Below are 22,840 nucleotides of genomic sequence, written 5' to 3'. Positions count from 1 at the left end.
TGTCTAAAGTGGACAATATCTTGACAGTGGGCCGGGTTATTGGACCTGGGGTGTTACATGGTCTGTACCAGAAATGATATCTAATTGTCTTCCTATCATCTTTCTCTCAATATGGCCTAACCCTGCATCAATATTACCTTATTTTTTGAGGTGGGACACTGAAATCTCATCACTGGCCAATTATTATATCATCACTTTATCATTTACTCTATGGAGTAGAAAAGAATAATACAGATGGAAAAATTAAGGCAACTATTAGCATCTGATGCCTTCCAGGCTTCCAACTGGTTAGTTATTAATATTGGTGAAGAATCCACCATTATTTTCCAGACAAATTTGCAGATCGAAATTCAGAGACTTTGGCCTTTTTCATTATGTAAGTGAGTCTGCAAAGTAAGTTTTAGCAAGTTAGTGAAAGTCTTGGGTTCAGCTGTTTTTAAACTACTTTGTATTAATGTGCAGGTCGGAGACTCAGATTCAGGCCTTGAGTATTGAGGACGGTAAGACAGAAGAAGAAATTAAAATTGCAGGCGATGATCCTCGAGGAATTTGGCAACGCCTGCGTCATTATCTGAAAGTTGCAATAAAAACTTTCGACCTGGATAGTCCTTGGGGATACGGGGCTTTTCTCACTGCTTATATGATCGCCATCTTCGTGCATCCTTTGCATTACTACGCTTATGTGATCGATTCCCAGCATAATTGCCTGGAAATCAACAATGAATTGTATGCCACCTTTGCTGTGGTTACCTGTTTCAATACTTACATGCTGCTATATGTTCCAAATGTAATCCGCAAAATCTTCCTGGGGACTACTAGGAAAGAGAAGGGGATTGAACATTTCATGTTTACTCAAGTACCCGTCTTTTTAATTGCGTTGGCAAGCTCAAATCTTTCACCATTTTTCTTATTAGTCTGTAATCTCTTTCACGTTTTGATTGTTTGAACTTGTTTGCAGACTATACTTCCGGATATGGCAAGGGGAACAACGGACAAGATCTTCGTGACTACAACGAACTTGTTTCTTTTCGGATATATGCTTCTAGTTATTGGACTCTCGATAACTATCAGAAATGCCTCCAAGCAGACAGGGTTTATCGCCAAAGCCAAATGGGCAAAAGCTGTGTTCAATCTTTTCCTTTACTTGCATGGAGGTCATGTAAGTTTTAATTCAAATTCAGTTAGTTCTAATCGATAGGTGCTATTCGGCCACTCCCATCCCAAAAGGCTAAAAGGGGTGTGACTTTCCATCCATTTGAAGGAGCAGTTAGTTGAACTAAGTCAATCGGTCACTCCTACGGACTCAGGTCTGGAGTTATTGCAACGGGTCCCTAGTTAGACCTTCTAGTTAAACGTTTACTCCAATGAACTCTTAAAGGTCAACCTGTCTTTCCAATGGACTCTTGGATGGCGTTGTTGCAAGTTGCAACTGGCTCTTCTACTACCCAACACTTATTTGTTGTAGATGAATTATTTCTGACTTTTTGGTTCTGAATTCAGGTATTTGGAGCAATCTGGTATTGCTTGGCCATCGACAGGATTCTTTTTTGTTGGAGGGACGAATATATTTCCGAGAATACATTGAAACTTAGCACTTTCGTTTGTGGTAATCATAATTTAGAGAAGCTAAGTTGTCATAAAACAGCAAATATCACAGATTTTGGAATATTCAATGATGCTCTTCAATATAGAATTGTGGAAATGAAGCCATTTCTGAAGAAATATTTGTTCTGTTTACGATGGGGTCTGCAAGTTCTCAGGTTTGTGCCTATCTTTCAACTTTACTGATATGTGGAACACATTATTTATTTACTCCTTTTTTGCAGTTGTTTCGGTCAAAATCTCCAACCAAGTACCTTTCCCCTGGAAAATATATATGTGATTTCTGTAATCATCTATTCCACCCTGCTGTTTGTGTTTTTAATTGGAAATATGCAGGTTGGTACATGTTCTATCTATCTCATTATGCTTAAGATTAAGCACATTTGAATTTATTATTTTTTTCTCAGAAGAATGATGGATCCTGTAAAACAGACTTATCTGCAATCTGCACGCGAAAGACCTGAGGATATCGTCAACAACATGAAGATGGAAGAACGCTTAAAAAAGTTGAAGAAAGTGAGTACCTTTAGTTCTGAAGTCTCTAAATGTTTGCTCCATTATGTAATATTAATCCGTACATGAAACAACATAAATCCGTAGATGGGGTGGATTCAAATCGAGTGGATTTGAGCTCATTTGCTAACTTTACTTGGATAAGTCCAAAACAAGCTTAATTTAGGTGAGCTTCAATATAAATATTTTATATTAATGAACTCAAGCTTAGGAAAGATCAAAAACAAAAAAAAACTCAATTTGAATTAGCTAAAATGACATTATTTTGATTAGTATGTTTTAAAACAATATCGTTTTAGTTAATTTTGACTTTAGTAATGAGTTAAACTCGGCTGAAACTGTAGATAAACTCGAACTTAACTCCTCACAAACTAAATTGAATTCAAATTGATTTAAAGGGAGCTCGTCAAACTCAAGCCTAGATTCAAACTCAAAATTTTTATGCCAAGTTGAACTTGCATTGGTCGAAGCTCGAGCTCACCATAGCTCTTATCCAACCGTAAAATATGACATAGGTCTCTAGGGTTATAAGAATTTTTAATGTTTTGTGCTTCCTAAATCTGTAGAATTTCTGAAATTCACTTGATGTAGTGTCTAATCTTGTCTTAAAACTTCTCTAAATGATTGATTTTAATAGATAAAACTATTGTGTTCTAGATTTCAGAGAAATACCTAACCGAGCGATTAGTGAACCTTGTTATTAAATGTCCAATATCCTAAAAACCCACACTAAACTAAACTATGCACGTACATTATAACCCATATTGTCATAAAACGTAGAAAATCTTATTATTGATTTAACTCTGGATTTTATGGCAAAATATATCAACTTTTGATTTGATTCCACAAGCATTGGATGCATGTTGGTTGTCTTCTTACTCTAGTCCTTGAATGCATGCATATCAAGGTAGAAGAGTTGGGAAAATGGGAAGATACGCAGTTGGAGACGCTGTGTACTCGTATGAAGCCAGCTTTCTATGGTGACCGAACTCTCGTCATCCGGGAGGGGGAACCCATCAGTGAAATTCTCTTTGTGCTGCGAGGAAAGCTATGGACATACACCTCCTCCAGGGCCGACATTGGTGATAGCAATGGCGAAAATGTTCGTTTAAGAGCGCTATCATTGGCAAAGAACTTGTCAGCTGGATTCAAGCTCAACCGAACTCATCTACCCTCCCAATCTCAACCAGAACCATTCGAACGCTGAGGCATGTGGAAGCCATCGCCGTTACAGCCTATGACTTGAAAGACGTGTTCATTAATAAGCCAAAATCACCAGAAATAAGCCCCAGATCACTCCTCAAGAAGTGCAATTTAACCTGGTTATTCCGTTCACGGTATGAGATATGAAATATTTGATAACCATGCATCTTGTTGTTCATTCAACTAATCTCTCCCGTGAAAATATGCGGACTTTGAATTTCTTATTTTCTGAAAACAGAAACAGGGATCTTTGAATGCTTACAGCTGTGGAGCCGGAAGCCGTCATCGCTTGGATTCAATATTGCCAGAGCTTACTTTGATTTAAACCGTTCTTTTTATTTTATTTTTTTGGAATAATTATGGCTTTCGCTGATACACATTATGTTTTCTTGTTATTCTACATTCATGCTTTTTGCTTTAATAAGGCCTAATCCTGCTTTGCTTTTACTCTAGCTTTAACTGGCCATCTCTGCAGCATCAAAATTGTCGGTGCCACAATTTCAAGAGCTCTAACAAATTCTAAATAATACAGAAATGTCAGCAAGAATGTAAATGGTGAATATATGACCATAAACTCAGGTGAATTTGAGCCAAATACCGAGCTGAGGCTGAGCCAGATTCAGCCCTACCAGGAATTGCAATGTCTAAAACTACGATAATAGTAAAGGCAAAACATGGTAACTGCTTTGAGTTAAAAAATGATTTCTATTGATCTTTGAGTTAGAGGGTTCTTGCAAAAAGCAACAAACATATCAAATTAAAGTAGTTCTTCTTCTTTCAATGTTTGGTTTCTACCCTTCGTCTAAGCCTTCGACTTAGCATGTAACATACTTTACTTTATAATAATCACTGATCTTCGACTTTCACGTTGTTCATCCCGTAAGTGATTGTTGAATGTTGTTTTGAATTATTTATATAGCGAGAAGCTTTTACCTTAGCTTGAAATGTTGTAGGGATAAGTTCATCATATAAACTGCCCAGAAACAAAAAAAAGTGGATCCAAAGACTCGACACATATTGTAATCATGGGGTTTATCATATAAAAACTATAAATACATATATACATACATACATATATATATATATATAAGATCAGTTTTAAAATTTTTTATGAACAGGGCCTAACGATTCATTTGATTGACCTAATATAACCTTTATCCTATCTCAAGTATTTGTTTCATTAATAAATATATGTTTCTATGCAGAAAATTGTTGAGCATGAAATTAAAAAAGAAAAACAGAAAATGATTAGACACATTATCTCTTAAATAACTATGTACTTAAAATGAGTAATAAATTGGGTGGTAATGATTAGAAATATTGCATCATCTTTTGTGGTTCATTCCTTTGTTTGCATATGCCAAGATCTTTAAACCTCTAGGATACTTGAAGGGAAGAATGGTTAATTAGTAACAATTGATAGTGCTATTTAAGGTTAGACGAATGGCTGTACTATTACTTTCATGTATGTATGTACAGAAGTCTATGCTTACCACAGAGAGGTTGAGTTTTGAATGAAGTTACATAGACATGTAGAATTTGTAGCCAAAAACTAATTTAATTGATGTAGATAAAGGCGTGAAAATAAAATTTGGACAAATACACTAGTGGTTACTTGAGATTGAATTTTTTACCTTTTTTCTTAACCGTGTATATATATATATCATTTATCTCAAACCCTAAATAAAAATACCATAGCAGTAACTCATTTCCCTACATGTAACTCATACAGAAAGAGAGAATACACAACAATAATCTCTTTTTTTTCACTCAGCCTTTTAGTAAGAGAAAAAATCTGTATAACATAAAAAAAAAATTCTTTAGTTAAAAAGGTATTTATAATTGAATAATAAAATCAGCGAGAGAAACCATTATAAATGATTCAATTTAGACTCGTGATTTCATAGTAATAGATTGTTTAATGATGTAATTTCATATTGTTGTATTGTCTAGTGTTGTTATAATGTTATTTAGTGTCATTATAATATTGTATTGGTAGTTAAAAAACACGAAAATTTAAGTTTGGATAAAAAAACTAGACGAAGAACAGATTGATATTAATGTCAAGGCTTGAATTGAATTGTGATAGTCTCTTTTGGGGGCATTGTAGTGGTGCTCCTAAATGTCAACATAACATTCATACAACAATATAGCTTAAATTATGTCTTCAAGTTTGAGTTGGTTTTCCAAAGTTGTGCACGAGACTTGAGTTTCAGAAATAGGCCCATTAATATAGATTTTGATGCCGTGAAACAGACATACTTGCAGTCCACAACTACAAGATTAGAGGAGATGAAAGTGAAAAGACGTGATCCAGAACAGTGGATGGCCCATCGATTGCTCCCTGATACTCTTGAGGGAGCGAATGAGGCGTTATGAGCAATACAAATGGCAAGAAACCAGAGGTGTTTGCGTGAAGAAGAGAATCGTTTGCAAGATGCCTTGTCTAAGGCTAGTGGAAATTCACCGAGTTTAGAAGCCACCATTTATTTCTCAAGATTTATTGCTAATGCACTTCTTGCAATTCGGCGAAATAGTACTCGGAAGGCGAGGTTGCCACCAATGCTGCTTCAGAAGCCATCCGAGCATGATTTTACAGCTGAAGAACAATAGGTAAACTGTCTTTAGTTGTATGTATTGTCGTTTTCTTGTTGTATAATAGAAAAAAGGAAAACACAGTTGTGTATATGTAGTTTGTATATGCGAAATCTCTCATGTCATAATTGAGGAGTTGTATCAACTCAAAGCTTATTGCCGTCAAAAATCAATATCATGGGAAGGCGTTGTCACTCGCCTTTTACTTTATCTTTTTTCATTTAATATTCTTCTGCACTTGCACCTTGCAATATAAAAATTGACTTAGCAAAGACTTACCAATTATTATGATGCTCGTGTTCTGTACCAGAAATGATATAATAATTGTCTCCCTATCATCTTTGTCTCAATATGGCCTACCGCTGCTTCAATATTACCTTCTTTTTAGCAGTGGAATACTGAAATCTCATCACTGGCCAAGTATTGTATCATCACTTTATTATTCCTTTACTCATCACCACGCCAGCCCCCACCAAATTCTCATAAAGGAAGATTGGATTATCCAATCACATTACACATCAATCTATTTGTATATGTATATGGAGTAGAAAAATATAATACTGATAGAAAAATTAAAGCAACTATTAGCATCTGATGCCTTCTGTTAGCAAACTAGAATATTGAAGTTATTCCTTTTTTACTGTTTTTGGTTAAGCATTTTGTACTCAATTAAGTTACTTTAGTTGGAGCAAGTAAAATGTGTGGCTTACCTTAAACTAAGGAACTTTTGTTATATAAAATATGGCCATTGGTATGGCTTCTTTGTACTTGTCTTCATGTATATGTATCTTTGATTAATGAAGAAATAGACACTTCCGCATAAAGCAAAACTTTATCATCTTTCAGCTCTCTTTCATCTTTGGGCTGTAATTTGTGCTCCCCTGCTTCTGCACTTGCTTTAACCTTGCTTGTTCAAATATTCAGGTATGTTATTCTACAGTGTCTAAATTCAAACATGGTATCAAAGCATTGAGATCTTAAGGGGTGTATGAGCTTGTCCTGAAAAAAAAAAAAAACCAATTTTAAAACTATTTAATCAGTTATTGCTCCATGGCATCTTTGTCTTCTTCTATGTCACCACCAATATACAATGGTGAGAATTATCACATATGAGCAGTAAAAATGAAGGCATTCTTGAGGGGTTTAGAATTGTGGCAGTATGTTGAGGAGGAGAAACAACCCTCTCCTTTAGGGCCAAATCCAACTTTGAACCAAATTAGAATGCATGAAGAAGAGATGACCAAGGGTCCTAGAGCCTTGTCTATGATCCATCAAGGAATAACTTATGTTGTTTTCACAAAGATTGTCTCATGTGAAACAGCCAAAGAAGCTTGGGACAAGTTGAAGGAAGACTCCTTAGGAAATGATAGGTCAAGACAAATGAATGTCTTGAACCTAAGGAGAGAGTTTGAAGTGCTGAAGATGAAGCAAGTGGAAACTGTAAAAGAATATGTTGACCGAGTGCTCAAAGTGGTGAATCAAATTAGGTTAATGGGAGAGACCCTTTCTGATCAAAAGGTTGTCGAAAAAATACTTTTCACTGTTCCAGAGAGATATGAAGCTAAGATCTCTTCACTGGAAGACTCCAAAGACTTCTCTGAACTCACCTTATTTGAAGTGTTGAATGCCTTAAAAGCTCAAGACCAAAGAAGGGCATTAAGGCATGAAGAGTCAACTGAGCAAGCCTTGAGCATAAGAATTCAAGATAAAAACTAGAGTGGCTATGGCAGCAAAAAACAATCTTTTGGCAAAAGAGATGAAAAAATAGATAAGAACAAGTCACAAAGTGATAAGAAAGGAAAGTTTATTTTGTGTCCTCATTGTAAAAGAAAAGGTCATTCTCCTAACAATTACTGGTTTAGGCCAAATGTAAGATATAGGTTGTGTAATCAGCAAGGACACATCGATAAAGTGTGTAGAAACAAGCCATCAAGCCAAGGTCAGAATACTCAGCAAGCTCAAATTGTTGAAAATCAAGAAGTCTCAAATGAAAGCTTGTTTGTGGCTTCATGTCATGTTTTACAAAAAAATCAATCACCTGTAACCTGGTTGATTGACAGTGGCTGTTCAAGCCATATGACAAATGATGTTTCACATTTCACTAATCTTGACTCTACTTTCTGCTCCAAAGTCAAAATAGGAAATGGAGACTTACTAGAGGTCAAAGGCAAAGGATCAGTCCTAGTCAAGACACCAAAAGGTACCAAATTCATACATGATGTGCTTTATGTTCCCAATGTTAGTCACAATTTGCTGAGTGTTGGTCAAATGATGCAAAATGGATATTCTCTCAACTTTGAGAATAATACATGCTTTATTTTTTATAAAAATGGTCTTGAGGTTATGTTAGTGGGTATGGAGGACAATAATTTTGTTGTTGAATGGCAATTTCCAGAAGCTAATTCTGTAAACACTGTTGTTGATGAATCAAAATTATGGCATAGTAGACTAGGACACTTCAACTTTTCTGCTTTGAAAAGTATGCATGATGATGAACTAGTTCTGAACTTACCTGTCATAGTTGACCCCAAAGAGTTATGTGAAGTATGTCAATTTGGGAAGCAAACAAGGCTGCCTTTTACTAAAAGTAGTTGGAGAGCAAGTGAAAAACTACAGCTGCTGCATTCTGACTTGTGTGGTCCTATGGATACCTTATCATTGAATGAAAGCAAATACATGCTACTCTTCATTGATGATCTAACTAGATATTGTTAGGGTTATTTTCTCAAGCTAAAAAGTGAAGTTCTAGACACTTTCAAAAGATTCAAATTGGAAATGGAAAAACAATGAGCAACTAAAATCAACATTTTGAGAACTGATAATGGAGGTGAGTACACCTCTCATGCATTTGCTGATTACTGTAGAAGTGAAAGAATTGTCCATCAACTTACCACTCCTTATACCCCTCAACAAAATGGGGTTAGTGAAAGGAAGAATAGATCAATAATGGAAATGGCAAGATGCTTGTTATTTGAAAAAAAGCTACCAAAAAGGTTCTGGGTAGAAGTTGCCAATACTGCCATATACCTACTGAATATGTTGCCTTCTAAAGCATTGGATAATGCTACTCCTTTTGAAAAATGGCATGGAAGAAAAGCCTCAGTGGATCATTTAAAAACCTTCAGTTCTATCTGCTATATCCTTGTTCCTCAAGAGAAAATATCAAAGCTAGATTCCAAGGCTGACATTGGAATTTTTATTAGCTATAGTTCAGTCTCAAAAGGGTACAAAATATTCCTTCCTCAAACTTCAAATGTTGTGGTTAGTAGAAATGTTAAATTTGATGAGGCAAAGTCTTGGAATTGGGAAAATAGTTTAGATGACCATTCTCTACCCATAACTTCTTCAAAATCAGTCTCCAAGACTGAAAGGTTGTTGCATGAAAGTAACAGTGATGAGATAGTTCCTGCCTCAAGAATGAGATCACTTGATGACATTTATAGGAAGTGTAATTTAGTTCTAAAAGAGCCAGAGAACTTTGAAGAAGCATCCTCAAATAATGAATGGTTAAATGTCATGAAAGAGGAATTAAATATGATCTCAAAAAATGGAACCTAGAGTCTAGTTAAAAAACTAGCAGACCATAAACCAATTGGGGTTAAGTGGATATTCAGAACAAAACTGAAACCTGATGGTTCAGTCAATAAACTCAAGGCTAGATTGGTAGTTAAAGGGTATATGCAACAACCTGGGTCTGATTTCTCTGAAACCTTTGCTCCTGTAGCAAGGTATGACACAATTAGGCTTTTAGTTGCCTTGTCTGCTAAAGCAGGTTGGAAGATACATCATTTTGATGTCAAATCAACCTTCTTGAATGGAATCCTTGATGAGGAAATTTATGTTCATCAACCCGAAGGCTTTGTAATTCCAGGAAAAGAAGAGTGTGTTTATAGGTTACACAAGGCTCTTTATGGGCTTAAGCAAGCTTCTAAAGCTTGGTATAGTAGAATACATAGACACTTACTAAGCCTAGGATTTGTATGCAATCAAAGTGAACCTACCTTGTTTATCAAGAGACAAAATGATGAAGTTAAACTCATTGTATCCTTGTATGTTGATGACTTGTTGGTGACAAGAGGAGATGCTACTCAATTGTTGGAATTCAAACTCAACATGGAAAAGGAATTTGAGAGGTTTGATCTTGGCCTAATGAAGTACTTTCTTGGCTTGGAAATTCATCAACTTTCTGATGGAATTTTTATTTCACAGGAAAGATATGCCAAAGACTTATTGAGCATGTTCCATATGACAAATTGCAAGTCAGCTTCCACTCCACTTGTTGTTAATGTAAAACCTATGAAAAATGATGGAGCTGAAAAAATGGATGCCACTCAATATAGAAAATTGGTGGGCTGTTTGCTTTACTTGTGCTCTAGCAGACCTGATTTAATGTTTGCCACCTCTTTACTATCCAGATTTATGCAAGAACTAAGCATCTTCCACTGGTCAATTGCCAAAAAAATTTTAAGGAATGTTAAGGGCACCTATAGCTATGGCTTGTGGTTCTCTTGTCAACAAAAAGATGAGTTGATAGGGTTCTCAGATAGTGACTGGGCAGGATGCCAAGATGATTATAAAAGCACCTCTGGATATTGCTTCTGCTTCGGAGGAGCTATGTTTTGTTGGAATTCAAAAAAACAGGAGGTTGTTGCTTAATCCACTGCTGAATCAGAGTATATAGCTACTGCTAATGCTACAAACCAAGCTGTTTGGTTGAAGAAGCTCCTCACAGATTTGGATTGTCATTTCTCCAAAAGTGTTACTATTTATGTTGACAATAAATCAACCATCTCAATAGCTAAAAATCCCATTCAACATGGAAGAACCAAGCATATAAGTGTGAAGTTTCATGCAATTCGAGAGGCTGAGAAGTCAGGAGAAATATCTTTAAAGCACTGCAACTCCACTGATCAAGTTGCTGATATCCTAACCAAACCTCTTCCTAAATCTCAATTTGAAAAATTGAGACACTTGCTTGGTGTAACAACTTCAATTTCTATGGAGGAGTGTTAGCAAACTAGAATATTGAAGTTGTTCCTTTTTTACTGTTTTTGGTTAAACATTTTGTACTCAATTAAGTAACTTTAGTTGGAGCAAGTAAAATGTGTGGCTTACCTTAAACTAAGGAACTTTTGTTATATAAAGTATGGCCATTGGTATGGCTTCTTTGTACTTGTCTTCATGTATATGTATCTTTGATTAATGAAGAAATAGACACTTCCGCATAAAGCAAAACTTTATCATCTTTCAGCTCTCTTTCATCTTTGGGCTGTAATTTGTGCTCCCCTGCTTCTGCACTTGCTTTAACCTTGCTTATTCAAATATTCAGGTATGTTATTCTACGGTGTCTAAATTCAAACACCTTCCAGGCTTCCAGCTAATTATTTATTCATACTGGTAAAGAATCCACCATTATTTTCCACTGCAGACAAATTTGCAGATCGAAATCCTAAGACTTTGGCCTTGTTCATCATGTAAGTGAGTCTACATTGTAAGTTTTAGCAAGTTAGTGAAAGTCTTGGTTTCAGCAGTCTTTAAACTACTTTGTATTAATGTGCAGGTCGACGGCTCAGCTTCAGGGCTTGAGTGTTGAGGACGGTAAAACAGAAGAAGAAATTAAAATTGAAGGTGATGATCCCCGAGGAATTTGGCAACGCCTGCATCATTATCTGAAAGTTGCAATAAAAACTTTCGACCTAAATAGTCGTTGGGGATACGGGGCTTTTCTCACTGCTTACATGATAGTCATCTTCATGCATCCTTTGCATTACTACGCTTATGTGATCGATTCGCAAAATAATTGCCTGGAAATCAACAGTGAATTGTACGCCACCTTCGCTGTGGTCGCCTTCTTCAATACTTACATGCTGTTATATGTTCCAAATGTAATCAGAAAAATCTTACTAGGGACTATTACAAAAGAGAAGGGGATTGAACATTTCATGTTTACTCAAGTACCCGTCTTGTTAATGACGTTGGTCAGCTCAAATCTTTCACCATTTTGTTTATTAACCTGTAATTTCTTTCAGGTTCTAATTGTTTGAACTTGTGTGCAGACTATACTTCCGGATTTGACAAGGGGAACCACGGACAATATCTTCGTGACTACAACGAACTTGTTTCTTTTCGGATATATGCTTCTAGTCATTGGACTCTCGATAACTATCAGAAATGCCTCCAAGCAGACAGGATTTATTGCTAACGCCAAATGGGCAAAAGCTGTGTTCAATCTTTTCCTTTACTTGCATGGAGGTCATGTAAGTTTTAACTCAAATTCAATTAGTGAACTCAGGTGCTATTCGGGCTCTCCCATCCCAAAAAGCTATACGGGGTGTGACTTTCCAGCCACAGGGGCAACTGGTTGAACCAGGTCAACCAGTCACTCCTATGGACTGGCTGGAGTTGTTGCTACTGGTTTCTGGTTAGAAATTCTAGTTAAGCAGTTACTTCTGATGCACTCTTAGAGGTCAACCAATCTCTCCGATGAGAACCTGGATGAAATTTCCGGCAAACTCCTCAATACACAACTCCAACAGAATTTTTATACACAAATTTGCTGAAGAAAAAAAGTGAAGTAATGGCAAAAAAGGAACAGAAAATTGAAGTAATGAAATTGATAATACGGAAAATGTATTTAGTGAGGAAAACCACCAGAAAATGGCTGTTGTATTCCGTAAAGAAAAATAACCACTGGCTACTGGAGGCCTGGTCTCCCCCAAACACAAAAGAAATGACTCAATAATCAAGATAATTCCTAACTCACTCTCACGCACTCCCTCTAATTCATACAATCCCATAACCGTTTCACATATCTCCCTATGCTAATAGGGAGCCAAATGTCCCCCATTTGAGCTGTTGCATCGAACATTCTAGAATCACTTTCTTCTGGATTTCTTCTTAATCTTCTCTTTTGGGCCTGCTTGAAAAACTTTTGCAATCAGGGCTCTATCTCACTGAGTGGAGTTGTTGCAACTGGCTCTCATACCACCCAACGCTTATTTGTTGTAGATGAATTAATTCTGACTTTCTGGTTCTGAATTCAGGTATTTGGAGCAATCTGGTATTGCTTTGCCATCGACAGGGTTCTTGTATGTTGGAGGAATGAATATATTTCCGAGAATGCATTGAAGTTTAGCTCTTTTGTCTGTGGTAATCATAAATTAGAGAAGCTAAGTTGTCATAAAACAGCAGGAGCCGGTGGAAATATCACAGATTTTGGAATATTCAATGATGCTCTTCAATATAGAATTGTGGAAATGAAGCCATTTCTGAAGAAATATTTGTTCTGTTTGCGATGGGGTCTGCAAGTTCTCAGGTTTGTGCCTATCTTTCAACTTTATTGATATGTGGAACACGTTATTTATTTACTCCTTTTTCGCAGTTGTTTCGGTCAAAATCTCCAACCAAGTACCTTTCCCCTGGAAAATATATATGTGATTTCTGTAATCATCTATTCCACCCTGCTGTTTGTGTTTTTAATTGGAAATATGCAGGTTGGTACATGTTCTATCTATCTCAACATGCTTAAGATTAAGCACATTTGATTTTTTTTTTCCTAAGAAGAATGATGGATCCTGTAAAACAGACATATCTGCAATCCGGAGTGAAAAACCTGAGGACATCATCAACAACATGAAGACGGAAGATCGCTTAAAATAATTGAAGGAAGTGAGTGCCTCTATTTCTGTAGTCTCTAAATGTTTGCTCTATTATGTAACATTAATCCGCATATGAAACAATATTTATCCCTAGAATCCGGTAGTGGTGGACTCAAATCAAGTTCGCTCTAACTCATTTGTTAGCTTAACTTGAACGAGTCCAAAATGAGTTTGTTGTAGACAAACTCAATTTCGAGCTTGAGCTTAAAGACTTTATATTATTGAACTCAAGCTTGGGGAGTCTTGGGGGGAGTTTGGCTTGCCAAAATTTGTTTGACTTGAAAAAACTCGATTCGAATTAGTTAAAACAACGTTATTTTGACTATATTAAAATTGTGTCATTTCGGTCAATTTTAATTTAGCTATAGTAATGAGCTTAACTCTACTCAATATTGTAGTCGAACTTGAGCTTAACTTCTCTTAAATTGAGCTAAACTCAAATTGGTTTTAAAAAAGTTCATTGAGCTCAAGCTCAACTTTTTCAAACCGAGTTGAACTTGTACTATTCTATGCTTTTAATAGGTAAAATTGTGTCAAAATTTTGGGAAGAGAGACTTAAGCAAAGGTTTAATAACTCAAAAATCTACACTGAACACACCATAAAGTATATAATAGAACAATTTTTATTAATCACATAAAAATCACCAATAAACTTTTATTAAATTATTTAATTACTTAATTTTATTAAAGCAAAATATAATTAATTTAGTCATGAAACATAGAATATCTTATTGATGTTATGGCAAAATATTCAAGCAGTGGTTGTACGTTGGTTGTATTCTTATTCTTGTTCTTGAATGCATGCATATCAAGGTAGAAGAGTTGGGAAAATGGGAAGAGTCACGATTGAAGGAGCTGTGTAAACGTATGAAGCCAGCTTTCTACGGTGACCGAACTCTTGTTGTGCGGGAGGGTGAACCCATCAGTGAAATTCTCTTTGTGCTGCAAGGAAAGTTATGGACATACAGCTCCTCCAGGGCCCGCATTGATGATAGCAATGGCGAAAATGTTCATTTGGGAGAGGGCACTATCATCGGGAAAGAACTTGTCTGCTGGATTCAAGCTCAGCCTCACTCATTCACCCTCCCAATCTCAAACAGAACCATTCAAACGCTGAAGCATGTGGAAGCCATCGCCATTACAGCCTATGACTTGAAAGATGTGTTCATTAATAAGCCAGAACCACTAGAAATAAGCCCCAAATCACTCCTGAAGAAGTGCAATTTATCCGGATGTTTCCGTTCATGGTATGAGATATGAAATATTTGAAAACCATGCATTCTGTTCATTCAACTAATCTCTCCCATGAAAATATGCTGACTTTGAATTTCTTATTTTCTGAAAACAGTTTCAGGGAAAAGCTTTGAACGCTTACAGCTATGGAGTGGGAAGTCGTCATCACTTGGATTCGACATTGCACGGCATATTTTGATTTAAACTCTCTTTTTTTTTTTTGGTATAATTATGGCTTTCTCTGATACACATGACGTTTTCTTGTTATTCTACATTCATGCTTTTTGCTTTTATGAGACCTAATCCTGCTTTGCTTTAACTGGCCACATCTGCAGCATGAAAATTCTCGATGCCACAATTTCTAGAACTCTAAAAAATTCCAAATAATATAAAAATGTCAGTAAGAATGCTTCCACGAGGAAAGCAAAAGCTTGAGGCGTGATTATGAATAATTGTCCTTACATCTTATGTAAATAGTGAATACATAACCCTACACCAGGGTGAATTCGAGCCGAATACCAAGCCGAGACAGAGTGAGATCCAACGCTACCAGCAACTGCAATGTCTAAAATTACAATAACAATAAAGGCAAAACATGATAACTGCATTGAGTAAAAAAATGGTTTCTATGAATCTTTGAGTTAAAGGGTTCTTACAAAAAGCAAAACAGGTATCAAATTAAAGAAATTCCTCTTCTCCCTATGCTTGGTTCTACCCTTTGTCCAGACCTTCGACTTAGCATGCAACATACTTTACTTTATAATAATCACTCATCTTCGACTTTCACATTATTTATCATGTAAATGAAGGTTGAATGTTGTTTTGAATTATTTTTATAGCAAAAAGTTCTTACGGCTTGATATATTAATAATCTTAGCAACCTAAAGAAAATATAAATAAAAAATAATTTTGGATTTCATAATTTCTTGAAAAAAAAAATCATTAAGAACTATGTTTCAAAATGAAACTATAAATACATATATATATATATATAGAGTCAGCTAGACCAGTATTAAATGTCATTGGTGTATGAACCTACACTTGTTTTTATTGCTTTTGAAATTATTTCTTTCCAGAAGAAATCTATATTTTAAGGAAGTTTTTTTTTTTTTTCAAGGATAATTTCTTCTGAGGGAGTCTATATGTTTAGAAAAGTTAAAATTTGTTGTGGGATATAAAGTTTTAAAAGTGGTAAATTTTTTATGAACAGGACCTAATGATTCATTAGAAAGAAGTTTTAAATATTAAACATTGCATTGCTTAATTATTGGAGCCGCTAAATAAATATAAGGAAAAATCAAATCAAGTGGTAAATCACTGAATTGCGTAAATCAGTTGGTGACAAAAAATTTCATTAACGCAATAATTTTGTCTATAAGTGATTAATGTGCCCTATTTTGTCCAACAAGCACAAGCATACAATATGGCTCTTGCCCTCTATACTACTGGGCAAAAATTCAATTATACATAAGAAAATCACCTCATTTCAAGGTATTGAGGAGACTTTGATATAAATTCTTATACCAGATTTTGTTGCAGAATAAGTTAGAATCACTAAATTTTTTCTGACAAAGGAAGGGCTCATGGAAAGAAACAGTAATAGAAGATACTAATTTACCGGAGTTGAGATTTCAGTCTTATCTGGTTTGCTCATCACAGAAGGATGAATATATACAAGGGAAACTTTTTAGCGACAGAAGTGGCTCTAATGTAGAAGAGGCCTCAGGTCTGCTTTTGTCTGAGAAGTGTTTACGTGCAAGATGGTATCCAAAGTTGCAGTAACATACGAAAATAGTGTTCCACTATCCCACCAACACTGTAAAATAGTGTTCCACTTTTTCAGCATTCATTCCCTACTAACATTCCAAAAAACCAGTAACTAACTCAACAAATTTTGACTAAAGCAATTTAAATAAATTCAACAGAATGGAAATAATAGGAACAACATAAATTAATTTCTACATTAACTTTAACACTCCCCCTTAATGTAGAAATCTTTAACACCTAACTGCTCTCTTAAATATGTGAATTTCTCCAATGGCAGTGGCTTGGTGAACAGATCTGCTATCTGATCATTAGTGTTGCAGTATTCTATTTTGATGCTTCCTTTTGTGACCAATTCCCTTATGAAGTGATGACGTGTCTCAATGTGCCTTGTTCGATTGTGATGGATTGGATTTTTTGTCATACCAATTGTTGATTGATTATCACAATGAATGGTAGTTCCCTCAACTTGTGTTTGCTTCACATCATCTAAAATTCTTCACGACCAAACTACTTGACATGTCGCTGCAGTAACAGCCATCTATGCAGCTTCTGAACATGACAAGGCAATGGATGGTTGTTTCTTTGAGCTCCAACAAATAGCTCTAGTACCCAAATTGAAAACGTAGCCTGTTGTGCTTTTTCGGTCATTTATCAAACCTGCCAATCAACTTAAAATTGTTAGTATGTTTATACCAAATTCCAAATGAGCTAGTTCCCTTTTAAGTATCTTAAAATTCTCTTTACAGCCCCTAAATGATGTTTGCCTGGATTTTGCATAAACCTGGATAGAAGACTTGTTGCTCGCAAAATATCTGGTTTGCTATTTGTGAGATAAAGTAGACTGTCAATCAAGCTTCTATAAGACTACACATCAACTTTTTCTCCCCCATCATTGAAACTGAATTTTTGGTGAGTGCACATAGGAGTTTTCACAGGATTGCAATTTTCCAAGTAATTTTTTTTTTTTTCAAATGATCATTGACATATTTTTCTTGAGACACAAAAATTCTCAAATCACACTACTTCACTTCCAGTCCCAGAAAGAAATTCATCATGCCTAAATCAGTCATCGCAAACTCATTTACCATCACACTTCTAAACTCACTCAATAAATGATCAGTATTGCTTGTATAAATCAAATCATAAACATAGAGACAAGCAATTATAATTTCATTTGTACCTTTAGTTTTCTTGTACAAGGTTAGCTCACTTGATCTTCTGTAGTATTCATTTTTGTTGAAATGTCATCCTTCCTTACCAAGCTTTTGGAGCTTGTTTTAGGCCATAGAGTGTTTTCTTCAAACGATACACTTTATTTTCATATCCAACAATCTCATAACTTTTCGGCTATTACATATACACTTCTTCTTCTAAAACACCATTCAAAAAGACTGATTTTACATCAAACTGGTAAATTTTCCAACCATAATAAACAACAATAGTTAAAACAGTTCTTATAGTGTCAAATCTTGCCACAAGAGAGAAAGTCTCTTTAAAGTCTATGCCTTCACATTGCATGTAGCCTCATGCAACCAACCTTGCTTTGTATTTTTGAATTGATCCATCAGCCAAAAATTTGAGTTTATAGGTCCATTTTAATTTGACAACCTCTTTCCCACTCGATAGATCAACCAACTCCCATGTTTTGTTTTTTTCAAAGGCTTTAATTTCCTCATCCATTGCAAGGCACCATTCTTCATATTTGATAGCTTCTTCAAAACATGTAGGTTCCTCACCTTGGGCAAATTGACATTGTTCTGTGCTTGTATAAATTTCTTGCAAGGATCTTCATTTTCTAGGTGGGGACGAGCATTGCAAGGTTTGGTTTGATGTTGAAATAGGGTTGCTAGCTGGTGTAGATGGACTGAAACCTCCAATATCATCTTCTTTACTCATGGTAGCATTAATAAAGTCATCAGCAACTGAAATTTTTGTTGGACCAGCCTACATGCTCTTCCAATTCCAAGCATTTTTTTCATCAAACACAACATCACGACTGATTAGCAACTTGTTAGTGAAAGGATATAGAAACGATAACCCTAGGTTTCAATGCTATACCCAATAGATATGCATTTGATGCTATTATCATCTAACTTTTCTCTCTTTTGAGATGGGATGTGTACATATCCAGTGCAGCCAAAAATCTTAAAATGAGTTACCTTAGGCTTCCACCCATGCCAAGCTTCAAATGTTGTTTGTTGATTTAATGCTATTGTAGGAGATCGATTGATAATATAAGCAACAGTATGGACAGGACAGTTTTAGCCCAAAAATGTTTTGGAAGAGATTTGGCTTTCAACATGTTTTTTCCCATTTCCACAAGACTCTGATTCTTTCTCTCGGCCACTCCATTTTGTTGTGGAGTGTAGCTGGTTGTCAGTTGTCTTTAAATACCAGATTCTTCACAAAAAGTATCAAACTCCTTGGAAAGAAATCGTCCCCCATAATCTATTCTGAGAATTTTCATTGTCTACTCACTTTGCTTCTCAGTATGTGCTTTAAACCTTTTGAAGATAGGGAATGCTTTTGACTTTTCCTTAAGAAAATATACCCATGTCATTTTACTGAAATCATCAACAAAAACTATGAAATACCTATTGTTATTAAGGGAAGGTATCTTCATAGGCCCACAAACATCTGCATGAATGAGCTCTGCAGGACTTGTAGCTCTTCTTGCTTTGCTTGTCGGAAAAGAGTCATGATGTTGCTATCCAACTACACAACTTTCACAAACATTGTCAATATGTTTTATCATAGGAAAACCAACAACCAAATTTTGTTCAGATAACTAACTTAAAACTCCTAAAATTTAAATGTCCATACCTATGATGTCATAGCCAATTGTCGTCAGCCAATGTTGCCTTCAAAGCATGATTATTGGTAACAATGAGATTGTAAGGAAAAATTTTATTTTTTTGCCATGGGTACTTCAACTAATAGATTATTTTTTGTCTTATCTTTGAACACATAGCATGTAGAATCTTCAAAGACAAGTGAATAACCATCCGACAAAAATTGACCCACATTTAATAAATTTGAATTCAAATTGGGAACATACAAGGCATTTTTTATATAGCTCAAGCCAAGGGAGTTTAGCTTCACAATACCTTTTCGTTGCGCTTCACAAATTGTTTCATCACCCAAAGTAATTTGGCTAGTCATAGACTTGTCCAAAGTAGTGAAGATTTCCCAATCACTTGTCATGTGATTGCTGTACTCACTATCAATCTAACAAACTCCTGGAGGACATTCTCTAGTTGAAAAACATGCAACAAAGAGGCTCTCACTTTCAGTTTCATCCTCTTCTTTCTATTGAGCTAAATTTTCGTACTTCTCTTTAAGTTTGCAGAACCTCTTAATGTGCCCATACTTCTTACAATAGTAGCATTGTTGCAAGCCATCTTTCTGACCTCCATTATTATTTCTAAGACATTAGTTGTCTTCCCCGTAATGAGCACCAAACTTGCTTTGTCTCCCTCGTGAAAAATTTCCAACAAGCCCTTTGTAAAAGTTCCCTTGGTTACTTGAATTACCAACACCTTTGTCATCTTAAGAGACCTATAACTGGCTGTGAAAAGTATGCTCAATAGTAACATCATCATCATATCTTTTCATCCTATCTTCATGAGAGTACAGAGAACTGAGAAATTTATCGACTGTTAGTTAAGTCAAGTCTTTTGACTCTTCTATTGCAGCCACAATGTGTTCATATTTTTTTGGCAGACTTCTAATAAGTCTTTCAATTACCTTTTGTTCATTCAAATTGTCACCCAATTTTCTAATTTGGTTCACAACATTAATCATGTTTGAAATGTAATCATGCAAATCATCAGACTCTTTCGTGAATGAACTCTCAAATTTTCAACAAAGAGTTTGGAGTTTGATAGTTACTACCTTGGCAGTACCTTGGTACCCTTTCTGTAATGCATCCCATGCTCCTTAGGATCTTGTTGCAGTAGCAATACGAGGAAAAATAGTGTCATCCACAACTTGCTGAATGAAAAACAAGTCCTTAGCATCTCTCTTTCAAACCTCTTTGTGAGTATCAGCTCCTTCTCCATCTTCATTATAGCCATTTTTGACCAAATCCCATAAGTCTTGAGATAAAAACAGAGTTTTCATCTTCGTACTCCAGACCGTATAATTGTTGGCCTGAAAAATTGGAATTGATGACTGTGAGATATTCACTCCATTAACATTGTTTACCATTTGGAAAGTTTTCGAAGGTCTTGAACCTTGCTCTGATAACAAATGTTAATTCTGATGGAGTTGTAACACATAATCTCACCCAACATTTTTGTTAAACACTAGGAAGGCAGAATAGTATTTACTGTTGAACTGCCACATTTTATTAGATGAAAAAGATTTTAAATACAAAAAATAATAACTGAAATACAGAAAAATAGTAACCCATTATCCCACTAATTATGTTCTACTAACATACGAAAATAGTGTTCCACTTTTTCACTATTTATTCCCTACTAACATTCCAAAACACTAGCAACTAACTTAACAAGTTTTGACCAAAGTAATTTAAATTAATTCAAGAGAATGGAAATAATAGGAACAACATAAATTAATTTCTACATTAACTTTAACAATTCTTGCCTAAGCACAACAATATCATATCATAGATATCTCAAACAAAAGAAATACCCACCATCTCAGCATGAGAGGCAAAAAATTCAAGATTCATGAGACCCTTTGTAGTAAGACCTTTAAACTGAATATTGCTTTCTGGGATATTTATAGATTTTTCTAATCCAAGTTTAGAACCTTTAAGACAAACACGATTGATTGAAACCACAATCTCTAAATTTCTTGCTTCTTGGATTACACCCCAAATCTTTCCATCATCAAAAGCTATAGGCTCTCCAGGTTTGACTGAATCAAATAGACAGCCAGAAAAACAAGTTACCCTATGAGCGCCATTAGTTGGAGGAGAAAAATCTTCTTGTTCCAATGAATTATCGCGTGATATGATTAGCAAGTCTCCAACTCTCAATTTGATGAATTTCTATGTGGAAGGTACATCTACAACCTTAACGGTTAACAGCTCTCAGAGAAAACATAAGCAGTCTCTGAATATTCAGCCACAAACCCCATACCTGAAAAAACATGAAACTGTCTAGTAATCTTGGGCATCCTTTGTTTACCTCTAGCATCATAAAACTTCAAAGCATCACTTACCTTGAACTCATTCAGAAATATTTGCTCATGAGAGTGAGTTCCTCTTTTGTTCTAAAGTCTTTTTTCACCATTTACCCTCTCGTTCTTAACTTGGATTCCTCTGGTGTATGTGTTTAATTTGAAAAAATGGATTAACAACTTTTGGATGCAATGTGCAACCATCTCAAGCCAGTGCTGTATACAGACGAAAGCTACATTGTCCGAGAGGGTGACCCTGATGATGAAATGCTCTTCATCATGCGAGGCAAGCTATTGACTATAACTATCAATGGAGGAAGAACTGGTCTCTTTAACTCTGGATATCTTGGGGCTGGTGATTTCTGTGATGAAGAACTTCTCACGTGGGCTCTGGATCCTCAGTCCTCTTCTAATCTCCCCATCTCAACTAGAACTGTTAGAGCTCTTACGGAAGCTGAAGCCTTTGCTTTAACGGCCGATGACTGGAAGTTTGTTGCCTCTCAATTCAGGCGGCTTCACAGCAAGCAGTTGCAACATACTTTTAGGTTTTATTCACAACAGTGGAAAACTTGGGCAGCTTGTTTCATACAAGCAGCTTGGCTCCGCTATAGTAAAAAGAAGGTTGAAGAATCTTTACGTGAAGAAGAGAATCGTTTGCAAGATGCCTTGTCTAAGGCTACTGGAAATTCACCAAGTTTAGGAGCCACCATTTATGCCTCAAGATTTGCTGCTAATGCACCAAGCTGAAGAACAGTAGGTAAACTGTCTTTAGCTGTATGAAATTGTTGTTCTGTTCTTGTGTAACAGAAAAAGAAAAACACAGTTACGTAGATTAGTTTGTATATGCAAAAACGCTTTCATAATTGAGTTGTATGAACTCAAAGCTTATTGCAGTAAAAAATCAATATCGTGGGAAGGTATTTATCTCTTGCCTTTTACTTTATCTTTTTCATTTAATATTCTTCTACGGCTGCACCTTGCAATATGAAAATTGACATATCAAAGATTTACCAATTCTTATGATGCTCGTGGTCTGTACCAGAAATGATATCTAATTGTCTTCCGGTCATCTTTGTCTCAATATGGCCTACCCCTGCTTAAATATTACCTTCTTTTTTGCC

General features: G+C 35.6%; 1 protein-coding gene, 2 long non-coding RNA genes and 1 pseudogene across 3 annotated transcripts; all 4 read left to right on the top strand.

Moving 5' to 3' along the window:
• The first annotated feature begins 982 nt into the window (after window positions 1-982).
• On the top strand, window positions 983-22,466 carry LOC123198022 (annotated as a pseudogene).
• Window positions 3,032-3,765, top strand: LOC123197891. The gene is made up of 2 exons (XR_006497938.1): window positions 3,032-3,452; window positions 3,557-3,765. It is a non-coding gene; the product is annotated as an uncharacterized LOC123197891 (long non-coding RNA).
• LOC123197892 lies at window positions 13,159-13,654 on the top strand. Its single transcript, XR_006497939.1, has 3 exons — window positions 13,159-13,228; window positions 13,295-13,406; window positions 13,499-13,654. It is a non-coding gene; the product is annotated as an uncharacterized LOC123197892 (long non-coding RNA).
• LOC123197890 (cyclic nucleotide-gated ion channel 1-like) lies at window positions 14,391-15,123 on the top strand. The gene is made up of 2 exons (XM_044612392.1): window positions 14,391-14,818; window positions 14,920-15,123. Exons 1-2 carry the CDS (start codon window positions 14,439-14,441, stop codon window positions 14,936-14,938), a joined length of 399 nt encoding a protein of 132 aa, XP_044468327.1. The 5' UTR covers window positions 14,391-14,438; the 3' UTR covers window positions 14,939-15,123.
• Window positions 22,467-22,840: the final 374 nt, after the last annotated feature.

The sequence above is a fragment of the Mangifera indica genome, chromosome 15 (assembly GCF_011075055.1).
Source record: "Mangifera indica cultivar Alphonso chromosome 15, CATAS_Mindica_2.1, whole genome shotgun sequence".
Taxonomy (NCBI): Eukaryota; Viridiplantae; Streptophyta; class Magnoliopsida; order Sapindales; family Anacardiaceae; genus Mangifera; species Mangifera indica.
Note: the sequence above shows the minus strand (reverse complement) of the source record. Positions and strands in the feature narration are given on the sequence as shown.

What these genes read in the sequence shown, in the direction of transcription:
- LOC123197890 (XM_044612392.1), top strand. Translation starts at nt 14,439, where the DNA reads ATGAAGCCAGCTTTCTACGGTGACCGAACTCTTGTTGTGCGGGAGGGT.